Source organism: Haliaeetus albicilla, chromosome 5 (assembly GCF_947461875.1).
Source record: "Haliaeetus albicilla chromosome 5, bHalAlb1.1, whole genome shotgun sequence".
Lineage (NCBI taxonomy): Eukaryota > Metazoa > Chordata > Aves > Accipitriformes > Accipitridae > Haliaeetus > Haliaeetus albicilla.
Window position 1 is genome coordinate 3,344,050 of NC_091487.1, and position 20,335 is coordinate 3,364,384.

A 20,335-nucleotide genomic window follows, 5' to 3' on the forward strand; every position below is an offset into this window, starting at 1 on the left:
TGCTCTAGGTTTCAAGTAGAAAGAGGATGTTCCTTGCCCAGTAGTAAAACTTTATACAGTAAAACACATCCAGTAAATTGGAAAAACAAGCTGCACTTCTTTTATTCAAAATCAACACAATATTACATCCTGAGATGACTCAAAGCCCAAGAATCATTCTAATACATATGCTTAGGTAGAATTCTTGCCTGTGTCTGGCCGATGTTATAAATTATATTCATGAGTTAATTACTTTTGATAAAAACAATTTCTGTAACGCTACAGGCAAGTGACTTCACTATTGACAGAAACAGCAAACAAAACCAACCTCATAATGCAAGGAAGAAACAGGCAGGAGAACCTCTGAAAAGACTCAAGAAACAACAAGTTTTATTATCAAAATGTTTTCCTCCTGGTAACAGTGCCTGTTAAACCTTCCATTAAGTCTAAGTCATTACCAGTAGTTTTAATACTTTGCAATCTATAAATGCAGTCCGTAAGACAGATGTATCTTTAAAGCAGTGCTATTTCAGCAAGTTTATAACTAACCGGAGCAGTTAGGTAGCCTCTCACCCGGCTTGGCTCCACAAGCACATACATCTGTCTTCTACTCACATCAGCAATACGTTTACAGTTCCTGGCGGGATCAGTGGCCTAGCCCCAGTCTAAAGCAATATTGCTGTTTTGACACAGTGGGACTCTGATTTTGGCAAGGTTGCAGTTCTTCTGCCAAGTCTGAAATACAGGTGATAGACAGGCAGGAGTTTTTAAATCCACGCTGTAAACAAGGGGTTGCAGTAATCCTGAACCAGTATACAATCACCAACAAGTATGCAATCACAAATTAAAGCAAAACAAATATATTTTCCTTTGTACACAGAACACTGACTAAGGTGAGCTTGGAGTTCCCCCCATACATCACTTTCCTTCCATTACTGACCCAGAATACGTTACTTTTCAGACCACTTTCGTATATGTCATAACACGTATTAATTTAGTTTCCCCATGACGTATCCTCCTTTTATAAATTCTGAATGACTTGAACTTTGAACAATAAATAGCTTTTAATCTGCCATCCGGTTAGATGTTAGGGAAATGGTAGTTTGATTTCCTTGTTTTGCAGCAGTACTTCTTGCTGTCCAAAGCTGGCAGAACGTTACTACTGGTTAACTGAGGCAGGTACTGTAACTAAAGGAAAAGTTACATAGTCTGTATTTGTTTGAAATGAGAACAAAGCATGCATTTCATTTTTTAAAAAGGAATATAAGCTATAAAACTATTCATACTGTAACCCTGTACTTTTCAAACTAAGAGTCATGGATCTGGGGTTCTACAATTGGACTGCAACCACAACAGCTCATTAAAGGTATTTCTTCCAGTCATCCAGGGCAAGAAAAATATTACTGTTACATCCTATGTCATAGAAATGGAAGAGGCGAATCAGTTTGATCCAGGAATTTATATGCTGTAGCAGTTCTCCATCCTACACTTCCAACTGCCCTGCATGTTACCAGTTCAGTGTTAAGCTGTCATGGGGAATGTGGCTCACAGGAAGAACGAACTGCTGAATGACTCTCATCGTGAGGCTGGATTTGGAGACTTGGGCTGGAGTCTGGAAAGACTGAAATGGCAGGGAGACATTTGCTTGGCAACTCCTGTTGGAGAAACACCCAGTGCATTGTGTAACGTCTGGAACTGAGTAAGGGATCACATCCCATCGGCAGTTACAAACGGAACTGGGCATTTTTGCCATCTCCACAATTTGGGATTCAAAAGCACCAAAAAGATCCCAGAGAACTCCAAATTAAACCAGCATGCAAGCCTGTCCAGCTTGTTCAGCTATCCTGCTATTCTGTGTCAGGAATGTACATTCCTGGATAAACCCAATCTTCCACATCGCTGTGCTGCTTATCCCCAGTGACTCCATGGAGCTGCAATGCAGAATTCAGTTTGTACTGAGTTACTCTTTAGCCAGGAGGCTCGTTTTCTCCTCGGGCTAAAATTAAGATCGGTCCAATGCAGGAGTTCTCTCTCACCGTTAACTGCCAGCATGAGCCCACCTCCTGGGAGCCAAAGAGAACCAGCCCCCTCCTTAGGCACAGAACATTAAATACTACTATGAAAATGTTACCCCTGGCACGTGCTTCCTAGTCAGCCTGGCTGGTTTCCGAGCTGTTTTTTCATGTTCTTTCCCCAGCTCCGCTGCCTCCCTAATGCTGTCAAAATAGGGGTGCTGCAGCAGCTGCTCACACGTCTGCCTCTCTGCAGGGTCCATACGAAGGCAACCCTTAGAAAAGACGAAGTAAAGGATCACACAAAACACTCGTTCAACAGGTCTGCACAATTCCAGCTACTCACCACAGCCAACGAGTATTTGCACAGATACATGTGTTAATCTTTTTTTTTTTTTTTAATGGATTCTAGGAATGGTTTTTTTCAGAGCTTGCAGAACAGCGAATACTGAACAATTGCCACAAGGAAATAATAGAAATTGCAGCTAGAGGGACAGTTACAATTGTATGGTGTAGCAAACCATCAAGCCTCAAAAACCAGTTAAGCCTGTAACTTTCATTTGAACTAGAACAACTTTCTCAAACAGGGGAATCCACTATGGCACTAGCTGTGTTGTTCCAGTGTTTAGCATAGCTACTACGCACAGCTGCACCTTCTTTTTAATATCTTCATCCTCCCAGTTTCCATTCACTGCATCTTAATAAGGGAATAATATGTTTTCCACCTCCATGGTAAAGATGAGTGGATTAGGGAGGAGTGGATTAAAAGTCCTCTCCAAATCCCCTCCAGCTCTTATTTTTCCATGAACCTCTGATAATTCAGTAGCCAACTCCCAAACCATTTACCAGCTGATAAGCAAAACAGACTGCTTTTGCTCAGCCTCAGTGCAGAGCTCTTCTACTAGCTGTAGTTTTCTTACCTTCATGAGAGCTAAAGCAGAGTATGAAGTATTAGGGAATTTCATTTCTAATGGCTCCTGGAGGGAAAAAAACAGTGGGTGTACTCATATTAGCAAGCTTTTCATTCATCAGGGTAGAGAGAACCAGCTTTCTGTAGCAACATGACCTGTCCCTCACAAAACGCATCTGTCACTTCATGCGCTTGGAGGGGAGCTGCCAGGCATTACTGAGGATGGGTAGGTTGGCTGCTGTGCCACCAGAAGCAGGGAGGAGGGGCAGAGATTAAGCATTTGTTTGACTGCTTTTACACAGGGTATTGGTTAAAATGTCATGAAAGGGGTTCAGCCACCTCCAAATAATATTCTAGTGTACTTTAGCAAAGTAGAGAGCAAAGCTTTTGGATTGGGGAAAAATGCTGCGCAGCAAAGGACTGGTCAAGCTGAGCAAGCGAGGCTTTTCCAGCTCTACTTCCAAAGCAGGCAGCACGTGTACTCTGGGTAAAAAGAAGCAGGAACATTTCTCTGTCTAAACACCATGTCTCCTTAGTACTGCAGAGAGATTGCTGGTTAGCGCTGGCCTCAAGGGAAGTGCGTCTGGAGGGAGCTCTTACCATGCTCTCTGGGTCTGGAATTCTTACCCCACTGAAGAACTGGTTGGTGCTGAACACTTGCTGGTGCCTGGGAATAAGATCCCCTTTGACCAAGAATAAAAAAAAAAAAAAAACAAAGTCATATTAATTTGCTGTTTTTACAGTGCCTGCATTGAACAAGCTTATATCCTCTAACAAGGCTGACACCATCCGAAAGAACATCTAAAGAGATGGAGTACCATCAAGTGAGCCGACGTTCAGACATTATTTTGTGAAAACTAACATCCATCTAGGACATCAGTGATCCCACAGCCGTGTGACTGTGCTGAATGAAAGGCAGGGCCGCACAGCTCCAGCAGCCCACAGTCACAACTGCCCAGGGCCTCATGCTGTAAACAGCTCAAAGAAATTCAGCTGGTGGGAGCAGATTTTGGAGCAGGAGTACCCAGCCACTGTGCATCGTCCAGGCTCTGAGTTTCTGTGCTGTGCTGCAGAGTGGCTTTTATGAACTGTGGCCATGATAGCTGGGCACCTTGAAAAATACATATTTCTATATATCTTCCCATACCAAACACCTAGATCCTATCACTGCATTATTTGGGTAACCTTAAATTTGGATCTGCACTAGCAAAAAGACCCCTCGGTAGAGCACCAGGGAATGAGGTGGGCAAGGCACTAATTGCACAACCACATCTGCTCTGTGCCAGCACCTGTACCTCCACCATGTGCTGGCCGAGCTCAGGATGTGTGTGTCGCTGAGCGGGGAAACGTGTCTCAGCATCATAGCTAGAGGGTGCTGTGCAAACACCTACCAGGATCTGAAACTCCAGCCATGCCACAGCACCGAGCTTCAGCCAGGGATCCTTCCCAAAGTGTTAAGCAAGATCAGATTCAGCAGCTGACTTCCCTGCTCACACCAGACACGATGGACCAGCCCTGGGCTCTGATGAGTAACTGGCAGGAGCCACTGTTTGTTTTGGAGGTGGCCGCATGGCAGCGTAGGCACGCTTTGTTGGTGTGTCCTGTGCGAGGGAGGGTGAGCAGGGCTCTGCTGGCCCGCTCTCCACGCTGATGCTGTGTTTCAGCACTTTCAAAGGAAAAGGGTTCCCAAGAGACAGCCTGTCTGCATAAACAGTCGTGTCTTCTCTGACTGCTGGAAGGGGACAGGCTAACCACAAGTGTTCCAGCTTCATTAAAATTTAGCTCATATTGGGTGAAATTCTTTTTATACACTCCTGAGGATGTTGTACAGAAAACTGCTGAAATGCAGCACTAACAGGAACATGCTGTAGCTTTTCCCCAATGCAGGTTCACGGCCCTTTTTTGAAGCTTAGCGCAGCTCAGAGCAAGCAAAATGTTAAAATCAAATCCATAACAAAAGAGTCAGTACAATAGCCAAACCACCATAATTACACAGTTTTGACCAAGGAGCTTTTTTCTGTAAACACTGCCTCAGTCCATCACCTGGATGAAGAGGGAATTTCTTCTGGCTGAAACCGTATCATTAAAAATAAATTATAACTCACCTAACACTGGCATAAATGTATTCTGGAGGATGAGGCAATTGACATTGAACTATTTTTCTAGCTAAGGAGCTTATCTGTTTAAAGCCAGTAGTCACCTTTATAGTTTTATAAACTGCTCGGTAAAAATTACAATTCCCAGTTCATTCCAACATATTTCAGTTAAAAGTGGGCATTTGTTCCTTTCCACTCAAGAAATCACATTCACACCAACTTCAAATAGAATCAATGAGACTGGATTCATTTAAATGTTACATGAATAATGGCTCTTTTATTTAATCTCTGTTCCAAATCCGGAATGGCTCCCAAAATTCTTTGGTGAATAAAGACAAACGGGTGGAAGAGTCAAACTTCCATGTTCACACTCTCTTTCCCAAGCACACAGCCATCAATCAACAGGCACTGGCAATGTTTACCAGACCTCCAAAGCTGTGATGAACTAAATCCAACTATTAGTTATCTAGAGGCAGGGATCACTTTGCTTGGTACCAAACCCTGAAAAATACCTGGATCTTTCAGACCTTTATGCAAAACACTCCTGGCCCTTTCTGGCACAGGAACCTCATTTTTCTACCTGTGTGGTGGCAGGTGAAGATGTGGAAAGACAGTAGCAGAGGCAGGGGTTTCTGTGTCTCCTGTGGGGCTGGCCCCGTGCTCCCCACACCTCGGTAGTCACCGAGCCACCCCAAAGGACCAGGAGGGGCATCCGTGGTCACCTAACACACCCCACATCTTTCTTAAACTGCCCAGCACCAGACCAGAGGCGACCACTGCTAAAAAGAGTGGAAGGATGGTTTCAGGCAGTTTGTAGGCAATGATCCTGCTTACGCAGCCCTGTCCGTTGTAAGCCTTTTAGCCACAGCCTGACACTGCTGGCTCATGCAAGCTGAAACCAATTCTGCCCCATGGATCTTTTTCTGAAGAACAGTCACCACCCACATGGATGCCAACTTCGTTTCCCCAGATCCTGCCAGGACCTGCAGCAGCATCTGTTTCTCCAACTACATGATCTCCTAACAAGATGTGTATGTGTAAGTCATGCCAGGAAAAGCCAGCTCCCTTTTAAGGACAGTAACACCTCAGATAAGCCAGCACCTACTGAAGGGATAGATCCACTGGGTAAATTCACCTCCTGGAGAATCCTGATTCCCACCACAGAGGAATGTCCTCCTGGGCAAGCTCTGGTCTTGCCAAAAGCATCAGAAAGACTGGGGTTCTGACCACTGCCGAGGGGACACTTACCCAGGGTTCTCCGGATGAGGTACAGCTGGTCGACATCAGACTTGCCAGGCCACAGGGGGACCCCAGATAGCAGCTCTGCAAAGACACAGCCTATCGCCCACACGTCCACAGGAGGGCCGTATTGGGTGTCTCCCACAAGTAACTCCGGAGAGCGGTACCACCTGGTAGCCACATAGTCTGTGTAATAATCACTCGGACCAGCTAGGTTGGGGTCAGGAAGGAGAGAAACAAACAGGAATGTGGGATCAGAACGATGCAGATGAGCCACCATCAGTTGTTACACATGTTGGGGCACCTCCTGGGCAGGCAATAGCTACAGGAACAGGATGAGTCACTGGCCACTAGCAGAACCCAACTTTGGAAACACTTAAGGTTTGGCAAAAATCAGGACCATATTTTTCTCCAAATGAAAATATGCAGAGCTCCACAGCAGGGCCTTGCACCAGCCAGTGGTCAGTTCTCAAAGTCCACATGATTTGTCTGAACAAGAACTAAAAAAAAAACAGATTAGGGGGTTTCTTTACAACGGAAAATGTGAACCCATTGTTTGCAGAGACGGCGCCTTCTGCCAGAGGGGCTCCTCCTGCCAGGGAACTCCAGCTGTGTCTCCAGCATTGCATAAGCAACGGCTGGGCAGCTCCAAGATGCCCAAGGCAGCAGGGAGCTCAGACACAGTTTTGTTTACAGAGGCACTTGGCATCGGGGTGTCTGGGCTAGCTCCCTTTAAGCTGGTTTGGGGATCTCTACGCAGCCTTTAGCAGAGCTTCTCTGTGAAAACATGTCAGCCTTTATATAGGATGATTTACAGATGCATCAGACGACAACTGAGTCTTTACTGCTGTTTGAAAGCCTGATCCTACAGTTCTTGTGTTAACAATCCATATAAGTAGCAAGTTGGCACTCACTCAGTATGCGAGCGAATCCAAAGTCACAAAGTTTGATGACAGAGTGTTTTGTTATCAGGATGTTTTCTGGCTTTACATCGCGGTGGATGCACTGGAAACAGAAAAAAACAAGGTTAGAAGCAAGTATTTAACCCGGCCCTCAGATAAAGACCCTCTTAATTCAGCCACATACCCCTTGCACATTGTGCCAGGCAATCATTCCTGCTGAGAGAGAAGATGAAAGGATTTCTTAACAGCAGCTAAAGCCACGTCCTGCTGGGCACGACAACTACCCTGCCTATACCCCACCTTTGGGACGAGACACTGTGCAGGCTCCCAGCTTCAGCTGCATAGCTCTGTATTGCGTCAGCTCCCCAGAACCAGCTGGGAATCTGTTAGCAGGAGGAGCAAGGTTTGCATAGCAAGGATTGTTGTTAACCTGGCTCTCTGCAAATGCAACTCACTTGATAACAGCTATGTGTAACACACTCCTAATAAGGGACTCGGTTTTATGAATATGTGGGTAGATCCTAATGAGATGTGCGTAGGTCCTCTGGGATCACCTCTTGGATGAAGTCCATGAAGTGTATTGACTGATAATCTGGTAGACAAGCAAATGATTTTCCTGGCAAAGCTCACAGATGAGATGAAGGCTATGGTTTAGATGTGGGACTTTATCCTTGTAGATGTCAGAGCACACCTGGTATTCCCCCTACTCAGCACAGGTGAGAGACTTCCACAGCTCTGTGTCCAGCTTTGGGATCCTCAGTAGAAGGAAGATGTGGGCATACTGGAGTGACTCCAGTGAAGGGCCACTAAAATGACTAAGGGATTGGGGTATCTGACATCCAAGAAGAGGATGAGAGAGCTGGGACCATCATTCAACCTGGAGAAGAGAAGTCTCAGGGGGGATCTTATCAATGTGCATAAATACCTGATGGGAAGAAGTAAAGAAGACCGAGCCAGGCTCCCCTCAGTGGTGTCCAGTGAAAGTACGACAGGCAATGGGCATAAATTGAACACGCAGGAAACTCCATTTAAATGCAAGCAATTATTTTTTCACCAAACAGCCAGACAGGTTGTCGAGAGAGTCTGTGGAGCCTCCATCCTTGGAGATATTCAAACCCTGACTGGGAAAGTTCCTGAACGGCCTGCTCTGGCTGACCCAGCTTAGGTAGGAGGGCTGGACAAGATGATCTCCAGAGGTCCCTTCCAACATCAGCAATTTTGTGATTCTTGAGAAGTCACCTTGCCTGCTGAAGGTTCACAACAATTGAATTTGGGCTTGGGAAAGAGTTTCTGCTGATCAAACTAGCAGAGACCTTAATTTCTTCTGCCTATGTGTGAAAGGTATGCTCTACTGAAATCACCAGGATCTAGCTCATGTTGTCCCTCCCTTACCATCACCTCAGCACAAACACCTCAGACTTTTCCTAGCTAAGCTGGTGGTAAATTATTGTATCTCCTTCTGAGGACTGAAATGCTGCTTGTTAAGCTAGTGTCATGGAGTTCCAAAAAGGGCAGCTGCATAAAACTTCATTACCTGTGATCTACAGCAGGTCAGACTGCAGCATCTCATTGTTCCCTTGGCTTTAAAATTCCATTAAATCTTTTAGACTGAGTGGGGGAACAGAAAAAAAGAAGAAAAACAACAAATCCTGGAAGCAGGACAGACCTATGGCCAAGTTCCTGTGGCTCAACTGGACATAATTCTCCCAGCTAAGACAAAACACCCATTCCAGAGTGATCTCCTGCCCGACTCTTAAATCTCAAATATTGGCAGATAAACAAAACCAATTACAGCTAAGTTTGCCTAAAGAACTTCTCCAAAAGGCTCCTTTCCTTCCCTGCTTCTTAAAGTGTCCCCATCACTTTCGACAAAATATTTGTTATGCACACAACTCACATCTCCCTCCAGAAAGCAGAGGAAGGGTTGTAAAAGTGGTTTACTCTATCTAATTTTTGAAACCTTTTAACTGGTGTTATGATTCAATGCCTATGTCTATCAACAGAAGGACTTCCTGTGAAATCAGTAGCAGTTTGCTCAGGTGTCAGCTGATGAGGTATTAAGCCAGTCTTCTAAACGTCAGTTCTAATGCACAGCACAGGGAACATACAAAGATACATTCCTGTTGAGCCTGGAAGCTTGTCTAAGGTCATGAGTGCAAATCATTCCTTGACAGCAAACCCAAGGGACCCGTGTGATAGTAAATGCAGCTGTTGTGGGTATACACTAATATTTCAGATATGTTTCCTGTTGAAAACAGGAAATTTCATCTGACTTCGTCCCATGAAAGCTCTGTAATCAGGAAAATGGCAACAGAATCTCCTTCTCCTCCAATGCCATGTTACAGGCAATCGTTGCTGCTGTTTAGGGGACTTACATTGTGTTTATGGCAGAAGTTCACAGCTTGGAGGGTCTGCCAGGTTATGCTCTTCACTAGATGCTCCGGCACCCTGTTTTAAAAAACCACATTTTTATTTTGGCCATTAAAAATAACTTCACTATTACAGGAAAAAGGAAGAGGAGGCCTTTGAGTGCTAACATTGTACAGGGATCTCTGAGCAAAACCTGGTCAGGGACCAAGTCAGAAAACTCGGAAAAAAACCACTAGCTGCATTTTCTTGCTATAAATAAGTTATAAGAAACACATAATAACCCTCAGTTTGTTGATCTTCCACTGCAGGGAACCAGTCATGCTGGGCTGCTGATGGTGGAGGCTGTTTGTATCTCTTCCCGTGTTTCAGAGCTGAGGCTGAGCTCTGCCTGCACCCCTCTGCGGAAAGCAATGCTCTCCTGTCAGGTTACCCTCCAAGCATTGCAGGAGCATCAAAGGGAACATCAACACCACTTCCAAATCCAGTCAATGCAATAAGACCCCAGGATTTATGGCAGCTAAGAGCATGCCAAGAGTGTCTGGTACCACTCAGTCACAGCCAGCATGAAGCCTGCCAAGTAATGACCACACATCAGTGTGTGCAAGTCCATGTCAAATCCTGTCTTGTGGCTGTGCTTAGCATCCATGCTTCCTGGCAATCCTCCTGAAATGCCAGCAGGCATTTCAGCCTCTGCAACTGCTCGGAGAGTTGGAGGTGGTGGAGTATCCATGGTATAGATGCATGCTCTGACTTGCAACGCTGTCAAGTCATTGATTGTTCCAGAGTGGACAGGTAACCAAAATGGGATGGGGAAGGATGTTCCTACAAGAGTATAAAGCTCTACTTTGGTTTGCATCTCCTCTCCTTCCCTCCAACAGCTGGCAAACACTTCAGAGAAAGAAAACCTCTGTTAAAAATCCAGCCTCCTCTCCTCAATTTCAGTTACTGTACTTAAACTTAAACTTCCTTGGCTGTAATGGTCTTCAATAACCCCAGGCAGAGGTGACAGTCTTGGCACTTTCAAGCTCAAATCCAATTTTATTTCATGTGTTTCATGCTGAAAAGCTTCTGATACATCATAAAGAAAAAAAAACCCAACCCCCAAAATAAACCAAAACAATATGCAGCAAGCCTGGCTTTTTCTTTAAGGCACCTTCTGCTGTCAGTGCTGAAGGTCTTGTGCCGACACTGCTGTAGCAATGCTAGAGTTTTCTTGCAGAAACATCCTAGAGGGATAACAGTACTGCACTGACAGCCTGACAAGGGGATGAAGTTGGTTAAATGACCTGGAAACACGGTGCAAAGAGGCATGTGCCCACCCGTCTTACGTCTTAATCCTGACCACAAAAGACTTCACCATCTGCATAGCAAAGATCAAAAGCAAAGCATGCAACCAGGCGTTACACATTCATTCACACTGGAGTTGTTCTGATGAACAGAAAGCAAATGTGAAGTTATTTTCTTCAAAGAGGGTTATCCATCCTCTCTTCAGATTTCAGGTGAACAAGTTCAAACTGGGGTGAAAGCTGCTCACCAGCTCACGAAGTGAGCTGCTATTAGCATGCTCCATTCTCCTCCTGGAGCTCCACATCACGGAGAAAGAGAATAACAGACTCTTGTTTACTCAACCCCCAATTAGTCTCCTGCAGGCAATTCATTTAGCTCCAGGCCTGTGAAATGATTTATGAACTTCTGCTCAGCATTTCCACAGCACCAAGTTACTGTGAATAATTAGGGACAATGTATTTAGGGGGAGTGTCATTTATAATGTGTCAAAAGAACAAACCCTGTCCTGGAGAATGTTCCTTCTGCCTGTGTAGCTCACACTTTGTACAAGTGCCTGTTTAAAGAAGAGGGTACCTGACCTGAGGCTGCGCAGAGAGCTGCAGGCAGAGCTCCTGGTAACTCTGGCCAGCCAACACATAGTCCTTAGCACAGCAGCATGCCAGAGCGCTAGAAGTCACTGGTCCGTCATACGGGTCATCAGTGACATCACTACAGACTGTATATGTTTTGGGAGCTCAATGACATTGCCCCAGTGCCCGCAGCCTGGGACTGCACAGCCTCCCACAGTGATGTGTAACACACCTGGGGAGCAGCAGAAGGAGGGCTGCGTGCCCCCATCCCACCTGCCCGCCTCCCCCAGCAGCCCTAACCTCTTTGCAGCAGGACACAGGATGCTCTCAAGCCACTCAGGTTTGCTGCTGCCAAGCCAGTCAAAGATCACCCCAACGCTCAGGCTCAGTGCTCCAGTCTCCTTGGTGAGCAGCGCTGTGCAGGAGCGCACACAGGCTCATATACAATTCTTTCGGATGTCATTGCTAAACCACAGTAACAGAGCAAGTCCTGGGCACCGGGCTGAGAAAACTCTCCTGTAATTAATGAAATTCTTCTGAAAACTGTGCAGAGCAGCAATGACAGACAGTCCCTGACTCCTTTGCTCAAAGCTCCCAGTGAGAGACAGGCCACTCACCCCCGGGGATGCTTGTCCAGCTCATGGAGAACTGTGTGGTCGCAGTATTCGAAGACCAGATGCAGCCTCCGCTTCCTCCTGAACACTTCCAGCAGGTTCACCAGGTTGGGGTGTTTCAGTTGCTGTAACACACAGATGGACTGGTTAGTAACTGCACGGGGGAGTGGGGTAAAGGTGCGGGAGACAGTGCTTTTGCCCACAAGGGTCTCAATTCTTTAAGCTGAAACCTTTTATACAAGCACAGCACGATGTGAAGAAGGAGCTCAGCCACAGCTCAGCCTGTGGTGTCGTTATTTTAGGAACTGACCGTGGGCAACAAGTCAGCTTGGCTTCAGCGAGTGCCCCTTAGAAAAGATGCTCATAGATAAAGAATTCATCACGGTGCCCACAGCTATTCCGGCAGTGCCTTTCATTGTACATATCCAGCCTTTGACTGCACCACAATGAAAAGCAGCTCTCCCTGGAGAATTGCTTGGGAAATCACACATGGTAAGAGCCTGTAGCAGGCAAACACATTTAGGAGAAACCAAGAGCTCCTCTTATAAGCCTAGTAAAGCACGTGGTCTCAGCTTCACCAGCTTATTGTCAGAATCTGAATGGGTTAATTAGGAGAATTTTTATTGCTGCTTCTTCCTCTTCCTCTCAATCTACTTCATGTGCTCATACCAGGGCTTCCTCTCCTGGGGAGCTCAGACAGCTTCTTACGACACAGAAAGCCTGAGCACAGCAGGGTTATTCAAACGTACCTTGCGAGAGGTGAGGGTGGATATTACTGGAGCTTCTCATTTCCTATTCTTTTGCCCACATTTTGGGGGAGGGCTGGGAGAGGGCTTGAACTCAGGGGCACAACACAGTGTTCAGAAAAGGAAACAAAGAAAAGCCAGACCCAACTCTGGAATGTTATTTCTTTTCAGATGACTCATGGCACTGTCCCCTCTGCTTGCAGGGACCTGTATCCATGAGGGCTTTGCCTGACCAAGGCTTTAAAACAAACACATTTCTAAGCAAGGAGGCTGGAAAGGGCATTGCCTAGGAGTTACGCTAGCCCCATCTTCTAATGTGCCTCTAAGCCATCTGGAAAAGCCTGCAAAGCAGAAGGAAGCAGAGTCAAGACTAGAGAAAACTGTAAGGGGCCTCAGCTGAGGAATGCAGCTGTTTGGGGAAGCACCCAGTTAACCCCAAGGTGAAGCATCACTGAAATCCACACCTTGAATCCTGGGGTTAACCAGTGAGCGTGAGTAGAAGAGCAGGTCAGTACAAGACCTCCACCACACCTCATTGCCAGCCTGTCACGAGTAGGAGAGGCATGGCAGGGGCTATTTCTGTGCTCCAGTGGGCACACTGTGGGACCCTTTGCAAAATATAATTTTATTCAAGCATGTCACTGTAAAAGCTTCTTGTAAAGAGAGACCTTCCAGGGAGCTCACTGCCTCTGGGGGGCATTATACAGAACCCAAACTATACTGAGCCCATATGCCAACACACAGGGTCCCTGTTAGTGTGCAGAAGGTGCCTATTCCAGTCCTGCAAACTGGCAGCAAGGAGCTGATCTTTCTAAACAGCACCTCTTACCACATACGTGTCTTGTTCCTTCAATCCTGCCCACACTGTGTAAACCATCTGCCAGCATCAAAGACCTTTGCACCCATCTGGATCAAACCTAGGTTACAACCAAGATCTTCTGACCACTTCCTCGGTCCTCCATGGTGAGTATTTGTATGCCAAGTGCCTTTGCCATCTAGCACAAGGTACCTGACAGTGTCAGTAGAGGCTGTCAGCATAACCTTCTCTGCCCTGGCCACATCTCCTGACCTTGCGTAACGGACGGACTTTCTCTGCACACCCTCAGTTCCCATGGCAGGGCTGCTAGTGAAAGCATTAAACCACAAGGCAGGAGGCTTGTAACACTTCTGAAATTTAGTATTTATCTAGCAGTATCTCCATTCTTGTAATTTCCTTATCCACTTTGCAAAAGATGATCAAACACGGAGAATGGCCTGCAAGACTGCTGAAAATCCCGGCAATGATAGCAATTCTCCCAGGAACTGTGCACATAACGTGCCACCTATCCTGTTAAGCATATCCACATCCAGCAAAGTACCTCTCTGCCACGTGTACATTAGACAAAGCCCAGTCTACCAGTTCAGACTCCACCATGAAAATCAGACAGCTGCTGTGGCTCTGATACGGCCCCTTCCCTCACAAGCCAAGCAGCTCCTGATAGACTGTGTAAAGTGGATCCCTCCTTTTCCATGCTCTCGGTGTGTATTGGCATATTATGTTCCCAGAGATCAGCAACAGCAGAGATATCTGAGAGCAAGCTGTGCCTCCAGCAACTCTGCTGGGTAACAGGCATCTGATTCCTCTGTTGCTCTCAGCAGATCTGCCTGCCAGCATGGACAAACTGCTGGGCACGGCCAAGCCTGCCAGCGGGAAAGGGGCAAATGAGACAACCTCTGCAATGCTTAGATTCTACTTTTAGAGACAGGTGAGGGTGAAATAATTGCCAACTGATTGTAAAGCAAGAAGAAAGTTAAATCAACAAGAATAGATTGAGATTTCTAGAAAACCTCTAGCAGTTACAGGTTGGTTGTACGAGTCAGCCTTCAGGAGTGACCTTCACAGAACAGGCCATGCCCGGGGGACAGTCTGTCCTGGTCATCCTCACGCGTGAGTGGAGCTGGGGTTTCTGGAGATGGCGAGCTTGGGTTTGGAAGCATGAGCTCTAGCTGAGCTGGGGACGCTGCGAGGGGACACAGCTGTGTGAACAAGCCCTCGTACACACAGGAGTGGGTTAACCTGCCTGTCTGTGAGAAGCGTGGAGAGGGTCCCCCGAGAGCAGTCTTGCCATGGCGTCTACCCATGCCTCGCTCACAGCCAGCCTCCACGGTTGGGGCTCTCCAGGCAGTCGGGTTCACTGGGCCAATGTCTCTTATGCAGGCAGACGTGCACACAAAGCCACCATAAATCTGCCAGTGACTCTAAAAACATACCCGGCTGGCGGTGCGGCATTTCAGAGTGCAGTTTCTAAGGCTACCAATGCTGCCGGTGGCTGGTTGCTGGCAGCACCGGGATGGGCTTCCCCTCCCTGCCCCGTGCTTGGGTGACAAGGCTGTGTGTCACCTTCTGCATACAGGCCACATGTCCTGCATGGGCTCGTCCCCCAAGTTATAAATGCTCCTGTGCAAAGACAATAGGGATTATTTTCTGTTTCGTATATGAACACAGCTTTGCATTGTCTTTTTCTTTCATCTTCTTTGCAATGTCAGAGCTAAAAACTGCATCAGCCTCCATGTGAAGGTTGGGGAGACAACACTCTTCTGGAAACAGCAGGCACTGACGGGTTTACACACAGGCTTGCTCTGTTTTCACGTATTTCCAGCCTTTCCTATGGAATCGGGATCACGCAGGGTGTTTCAAGACTCTGCATACCGCCCCGCTCTCCCACCCCACCTCCCATGGCTCCTGGCCATAAAAAGCCCTTTGCCTACAAGGTATTTGCTGTGCAGAATAATAATTTATCAGGCCCTACATCTTTTACTGATGAAACATAATCTCACTACATCTTTGACAAACACTTAGTTGTTGCCTAAGCCAGGAAATACCTCAACAAACAAACAAACAAACTGTTACTATTTACAGAGAAAAAGTTGAAAAGATAGTCAAGCAGGTCTGCACTTGTTAAAATCAACAGCGCCCTGACACGGATCCTGCTGTGGCTAGCTACAGTGGTGTCGGCTTTGGACCCTTAAGGATGATGTATTTACCATCTGCATTACAAGTGACTTCTGCAATGATTGTCTTCTTCTTCGGATCTTTAATAATATTTAAATCTTAATGCATCTCCAGCACTGTTTACTAAAACGATATACCTACATGTCACTTGTTTGCTTCAGATAGGAGAAAAACTTAGGTTGCTTCTCCCCAAAATCTAACTGAAAAATAAACACACTTTTTTCCTAGGTGATGGCTCTTCTAGGATGATATCCAGGTTTATTTTGCCTCTTTTTGCAGTGGGAAGAGAATCAGGCCTTCATATTCCTTTGACAATAACATTTATACCACTTATTTATATATAAATGCTCAATAAAAGATAAGCCAATAGCACAAAGAGATTTTGGGAAAAGAAAAATCAGAAATACTCTAAGCTGCTGAAATCTTGCACTTAATTGCAAATCTGAAAGTTACTTGGTTCCCAGCAAGCAAATTAAGCTAACTCGATGGAAGGGAACATTGACTGCAATGAGTATCAACTGCTGCTATGCAAATACCAACAAGCAGTGAAGTCTGGGAACGTCATGCAGAAATCAGAGACCAAGGAACTATGAATTTTGGGAAATAAGTTTTAAATAAAATGGAACATCTTTCTCTGTGCATTTCTGTAGGGTTTTGTTAACTCCAAAATCCTAAATCATTGCCTGTCTACAAGAATGCATTGTGTCTAATCTGAATGGCATGTTTCTCGTAAAAAGGAATCCATTGGAAGTCATTATTTTACAATTTATAATAAAACAACATGCTGTTAATATGGTTCTTTAATCAGTTCAATGTTTTAAAGCTATGGCTCTTCTGTAAGGAAAAGAGAAAGCTGAAGATGGGGAGATGACGGAGGTGTATGAGGTCACAAGTACCCTGGAGAAAGTGAAAAGGGAACAACTCTCCACTTCTCAGAACACATAACTGAAGGTACTGTATGCCATCACCCAGCAGCAAGTTTATAACAACTAAAAGGAAATTTTTTTTCACCAACACATTCCTAAAGTCGTGGCACTCACTGCCTCAGGAAACCATGGAGACCAAATGAATACACTGGTTCAAAAAGAGATAGGACAAACTCCCAACAGTCTATGAACATCTGCTAAACATGAAGCAATGGGCACAACCTCTGGCTCTAGAAAATGCTCAGAAGCTGGCTGTTTGAAAGGAAACCTTACCCCATCCTCTCCCTCTTTCTCCTAGGTTTCTCCTCATTTCTGCATACTTGATGGACCTGGCCTATGACTCACTGCAAATACTCCCGTGCTTTTATTTCATCAGGAAAATAAACACAGAGGCTGAATGAGTGACTCATTTCTATGTGAGGATGAGCTCTCACACAGAAATCAAGAAAGGATCAGCAAAGACAAGGTGCTGCCATGGTTCACAGGTGCCAGTTCTGCAGTTGCTTCCACGTGTGAATACCTCCAAGACTACACAGCCCCTGGCATTCAATACATGGCTGGATCCCACCTGCACCTCAGGCTCCGACGCTGCGGATCCCCCACAACCAGGGGCTCAGAAAGGGCATTTTAAGGAGGAGCTGGGGTAGATTTATCAAGCAGGGAGCCAGGAAAGCTGCAACCCGCGGCCATCCCTCACCTCGTGCTATCTAGGATCGCTTTTTGCTCGCAAGCTTTACACCAGCTCCAACAGTCCTTGTCTCTGGGGGGGAATCTCCTGGACACAGAGGGGTCTGCTGCCGGCCGGCCTGTTACAGGTGGTGCCAACCACATGCCAAGGGCAGAGCAGTGCCTGTACTGGCCAGGACACCGCTGACTCCATGGGGGGACAGAGACTGCATCAATCCCTCTCTGAAGGGCACAGTGATGACTTTGTTGATGCTCCTCCACCACCCACAGCAGAAGAAATCGGCAGCCTGCCCTTTGCAGGGTCTCAATTCCCACCTGCACCAACCCTCTTTGATGCGTGACAGCCTGGGCTGCGGAGGGTCACCTCTGTCCCAAGGCATATCCGTTCCCAGCCAAATGGGTCGGACTTTCACTGGCACCGGCTTTCTCCCAGAGAAACTGACTGACTTGGCCACCTTACCTACCGCTCCCTCACGCCCCGTCTCCTCACAACGCCCCATCCCCTCGCTTTCCCCCCTCATGATGCCCCATCCCCTCATGGCTGCCCTCACGCCCTGTCTCCTCACCACGCCCCATGCCCTCATGGCTGCCCTCACGCCCCGTCTCCTCATGACACCCCATCCCCTTGCTTTCCCCCCTCACAACGCCCCATCCCCTCATGGCTGCCCTCACACCCCGTCTCCTCATGACACCCCATCCCCTCATGGCTGCCCTCACGCCCCGTCTCCTCACGACACCCCATCCCCTCATGGCTGCCCTCACACCCCGTCTCCTCATGACACCCCATCCCCTTGCTTTCCCCCCTCACAACGCCCCATCCCCTCATGGCTGCCCTCACGCCCCCTCCCCTGGCAGCTCCCTCAGGCCTCCCCAGATCCCCTCAGGGCTCGCAATGGCGGGGCACAGCCCGCAGGCACCACAGCCCCCGAGCCGGCAGCGGTGCCGTTGGCCGCCAAAGCCCACCCTCCTCCCCGGGGGCGCCCGCCCACCGCCCACCTTCAGCATACGAATCTCCCGCAGGGCGATCTTCCTGATCACCGGGTCCTCCTCGGACTCCAAGAACTTCTTAATGGCCACGATCTGACCGGTGTCCTTGTTGCGGCACTTGAAGACGACGCCGTAGGAGCCCTCCCCGACCTTGCTCAGCTTCTCGTACCGCTCCATGGCGCGGGGCGCGGGGGGGGGGGGGTGCGGGCCGCCCCGGCGCAGCTCCCTCGCCTCAGAGAACGGCAGCACCGTCCCCGGTCCCGTTCCCCGTCCGCCCTCCGCCGCCTCACCGCAGCTCCGGCGGGGCCGGGGCGGGCCCTCGGGGTGTAGCGGCGGAGGGAGGCGGGGGGGGGGGTTGTCTCCCCGGCGAGGCGTCTGTCACCGGGACGCTGAGGAGGAACCGGTGCCCGGTGAGGGAGGGGGGGGTCCCCACGGCCTCTGAAGGGGCCACACGCACCCCTCGGGGCGCTGAGCCACCCCACGCCTGCCTGTCCCACAGCACCGTTTTGTCTTTACCCCCCCTCCAGCGCCCTGCTGTTCCACGGGGCGGTCTCTGGTTTTCACTCAATTTCCCTGCAGGGTTGGGAGGAAGACCCCGAAGTCGGCAGGCTTCACCCCCCGGGGAAACGACTCCAGCCAGCAGCGGGGGAGAGGAGGGGAGGCCGTTCCCCATGGAGGACTGGGCCCTGCACAGGGAAAGGGATGGACTATTTGGGAAGCCCAGACACCGGCATCGCTTCGAGCGCTGGCACGTAGACATCGCTCCTCCGGCGGCGGTGCGGGGCCTGGAAGACGTCGCATTTCCCTGGAATGTCTTACCCCCCTTCAAGCACCTCAAGCGCCTGCCACCTGGTGAGCTTCCACCAGGAGCTAGACCCTTGCGGTGAGCATTTCCATCTCTTACCTTCGCGTTATCTTGCCTCGTGCACCCGTTTAGAGCTCTGGCTCCTTAGCCATGTCCTCGTAGCCTGACAAAGATGGGCTTTTATGGTGGCAATTGCTTCCAGTAGTAGATTTGGAGATCTGTGTAGACACCCTACTCCACCTCATGCCTCCTCCCTCCCCAATCCTTTCCTGGGGCGCTTCCTGAATTCTACTCGGGACAAAAGAGCCATTATTTATTTTTATTCCTAAGCCACATCCATCAGACATGAGTAGTCTCCTCATGTTCTAGCTGCCACACATGCTATCTCTTTTTGGTTCTTTCTCTGCATGCTTTAGAAAGGAGATGGTGAAGAGTATTCTTATGACAAATGTGTTCTTTGGTAGAACTATCCTGCCATTGAGATTTTGCCAGCTCTATCAAGACTTGCAATGAAAGTACCCAACAAACACCAACTCAACTCTCAATAGGATTTCTGAGGAAGGCATCTGATGGAGCTGTCCTCGAGCCCTGCAGAGCTGCCTCAGGGAGGTCCGAGGACTATGCCACTGAGGAAGCTCCTCAAATGATAAGTCAAACAGCAGGTCACTCCACAATCCAAACTGCTTTCCCAGATAACACATACAGGCTGATGCTGAAATTCACGCACAGTGGGAACAATCTTCTGCAGAGGAGGAATATTTATCTGTATTTATTTATCTACCAGTAACTGGCAGTTCTTTGTTGTCCAAAGGCGCATTCACAAACCCCCTTTTCTCTCTACCTCAGCCCATCCCTGAATATCTGGGGTACAGACAGACCAAGGACCGAACCACTTGCAGTACAGAGGTGGCCATCAGACCAAGCTGTGTCCAGGGTGGAGTGTCATTGCTCACGTCCGCGTTTTCTTATTCTAAGCAACCCTCCTTTAGAGCCCACCAGCCACCTTGCCATGCCATCTGCCTGATGAACCAGGCACGAGGAAGCCAGCCTCTGGTTTTCAAGGCAGACAACTCACGAGTGGTTCCGTGGCGACTCCAGGCGACTGGCAGCAGGGCTGCGCTGGAGCGGAGTGCTGGGTAGCACGAAGCTGGAAAGAGTTTGCCACTGCTATTCTGATTTCTCATTTCTGCGCTATCCCCAGAGCTCCCTTTTCT

At 48.0% G+C, this 20,335-nt stretch overlaps 1 protein-coding gene across 2 annotated transcripts; it reads right to left on the reverse strand.

Annotated features, from left to right (window-relative positions):
• Positions 1–73: 73 nt before the first annotated feature.
• On the reverse strand, positions 74–18,658 carry CDKL1 (cyclin dependent kinase like 1). 2 transcript variants are annotated; one of them, XM_069783028.1, is made up of 9 exons: positions 18,326–18,658; positions 11,982–12,103; positions 9,514–9,586; positions 7,151–7,241; positions 6,246–6,446; positions 3,529–3,584; positions 2,912–2,968; positions 2,111–2,266; positions 74–1,167 (listed from the first exon to the last, which is right to left on the reverse strand). In XM_069783028.1, the coding sequence occupies exons 1-9, from the start codon at positions 18,491–18,493 to the stop codon at positions 1,060–1,062; spliced, it is 1,032 nt and encodes a 343-aa protein (XP_069639129.1). In that variant the 5' UTR covers positions 18,494–18,658; the 3' UTR covers positions 74–1,059. The 2 variants fall into 2 exon arrangements, with proteins under 2 accessions (XP_069639129.1, XP_069639128.1); XM_069783027.1 differs by having other exon boundaries at positions 3,502–3,584; positions 18,326–18,645.
• Between the last annotated feature and the right edge of the window lie 1,677 nt (positions 18,659–20,335).

Bases quoted from the DNA above. Each gene is read 5' to 3' on its own strand.
- CDKL1 (XM_069783027.1), bottom strand. From the start codon at position 18,493: ATGGAGCGGTACGAGAAGCTGAGCAAGGTCGGGGAGGGCTCCTACGGC. The intron at 9,587-11,981 runs GTGAGTGGCCTG...TTTTTAAAACAG, and splicing joins CTGGACAAGCATCCCCGGGG to GGTGCCGGAGCATCTAGTGA. The intron at 6,447-7,150 runs GTGAGTGCCAAC...ACCCCAACCTAG, and splicing joins TGGATTCGCTCGCATACTGA to CTGGTCCGAGTGATTATTAC.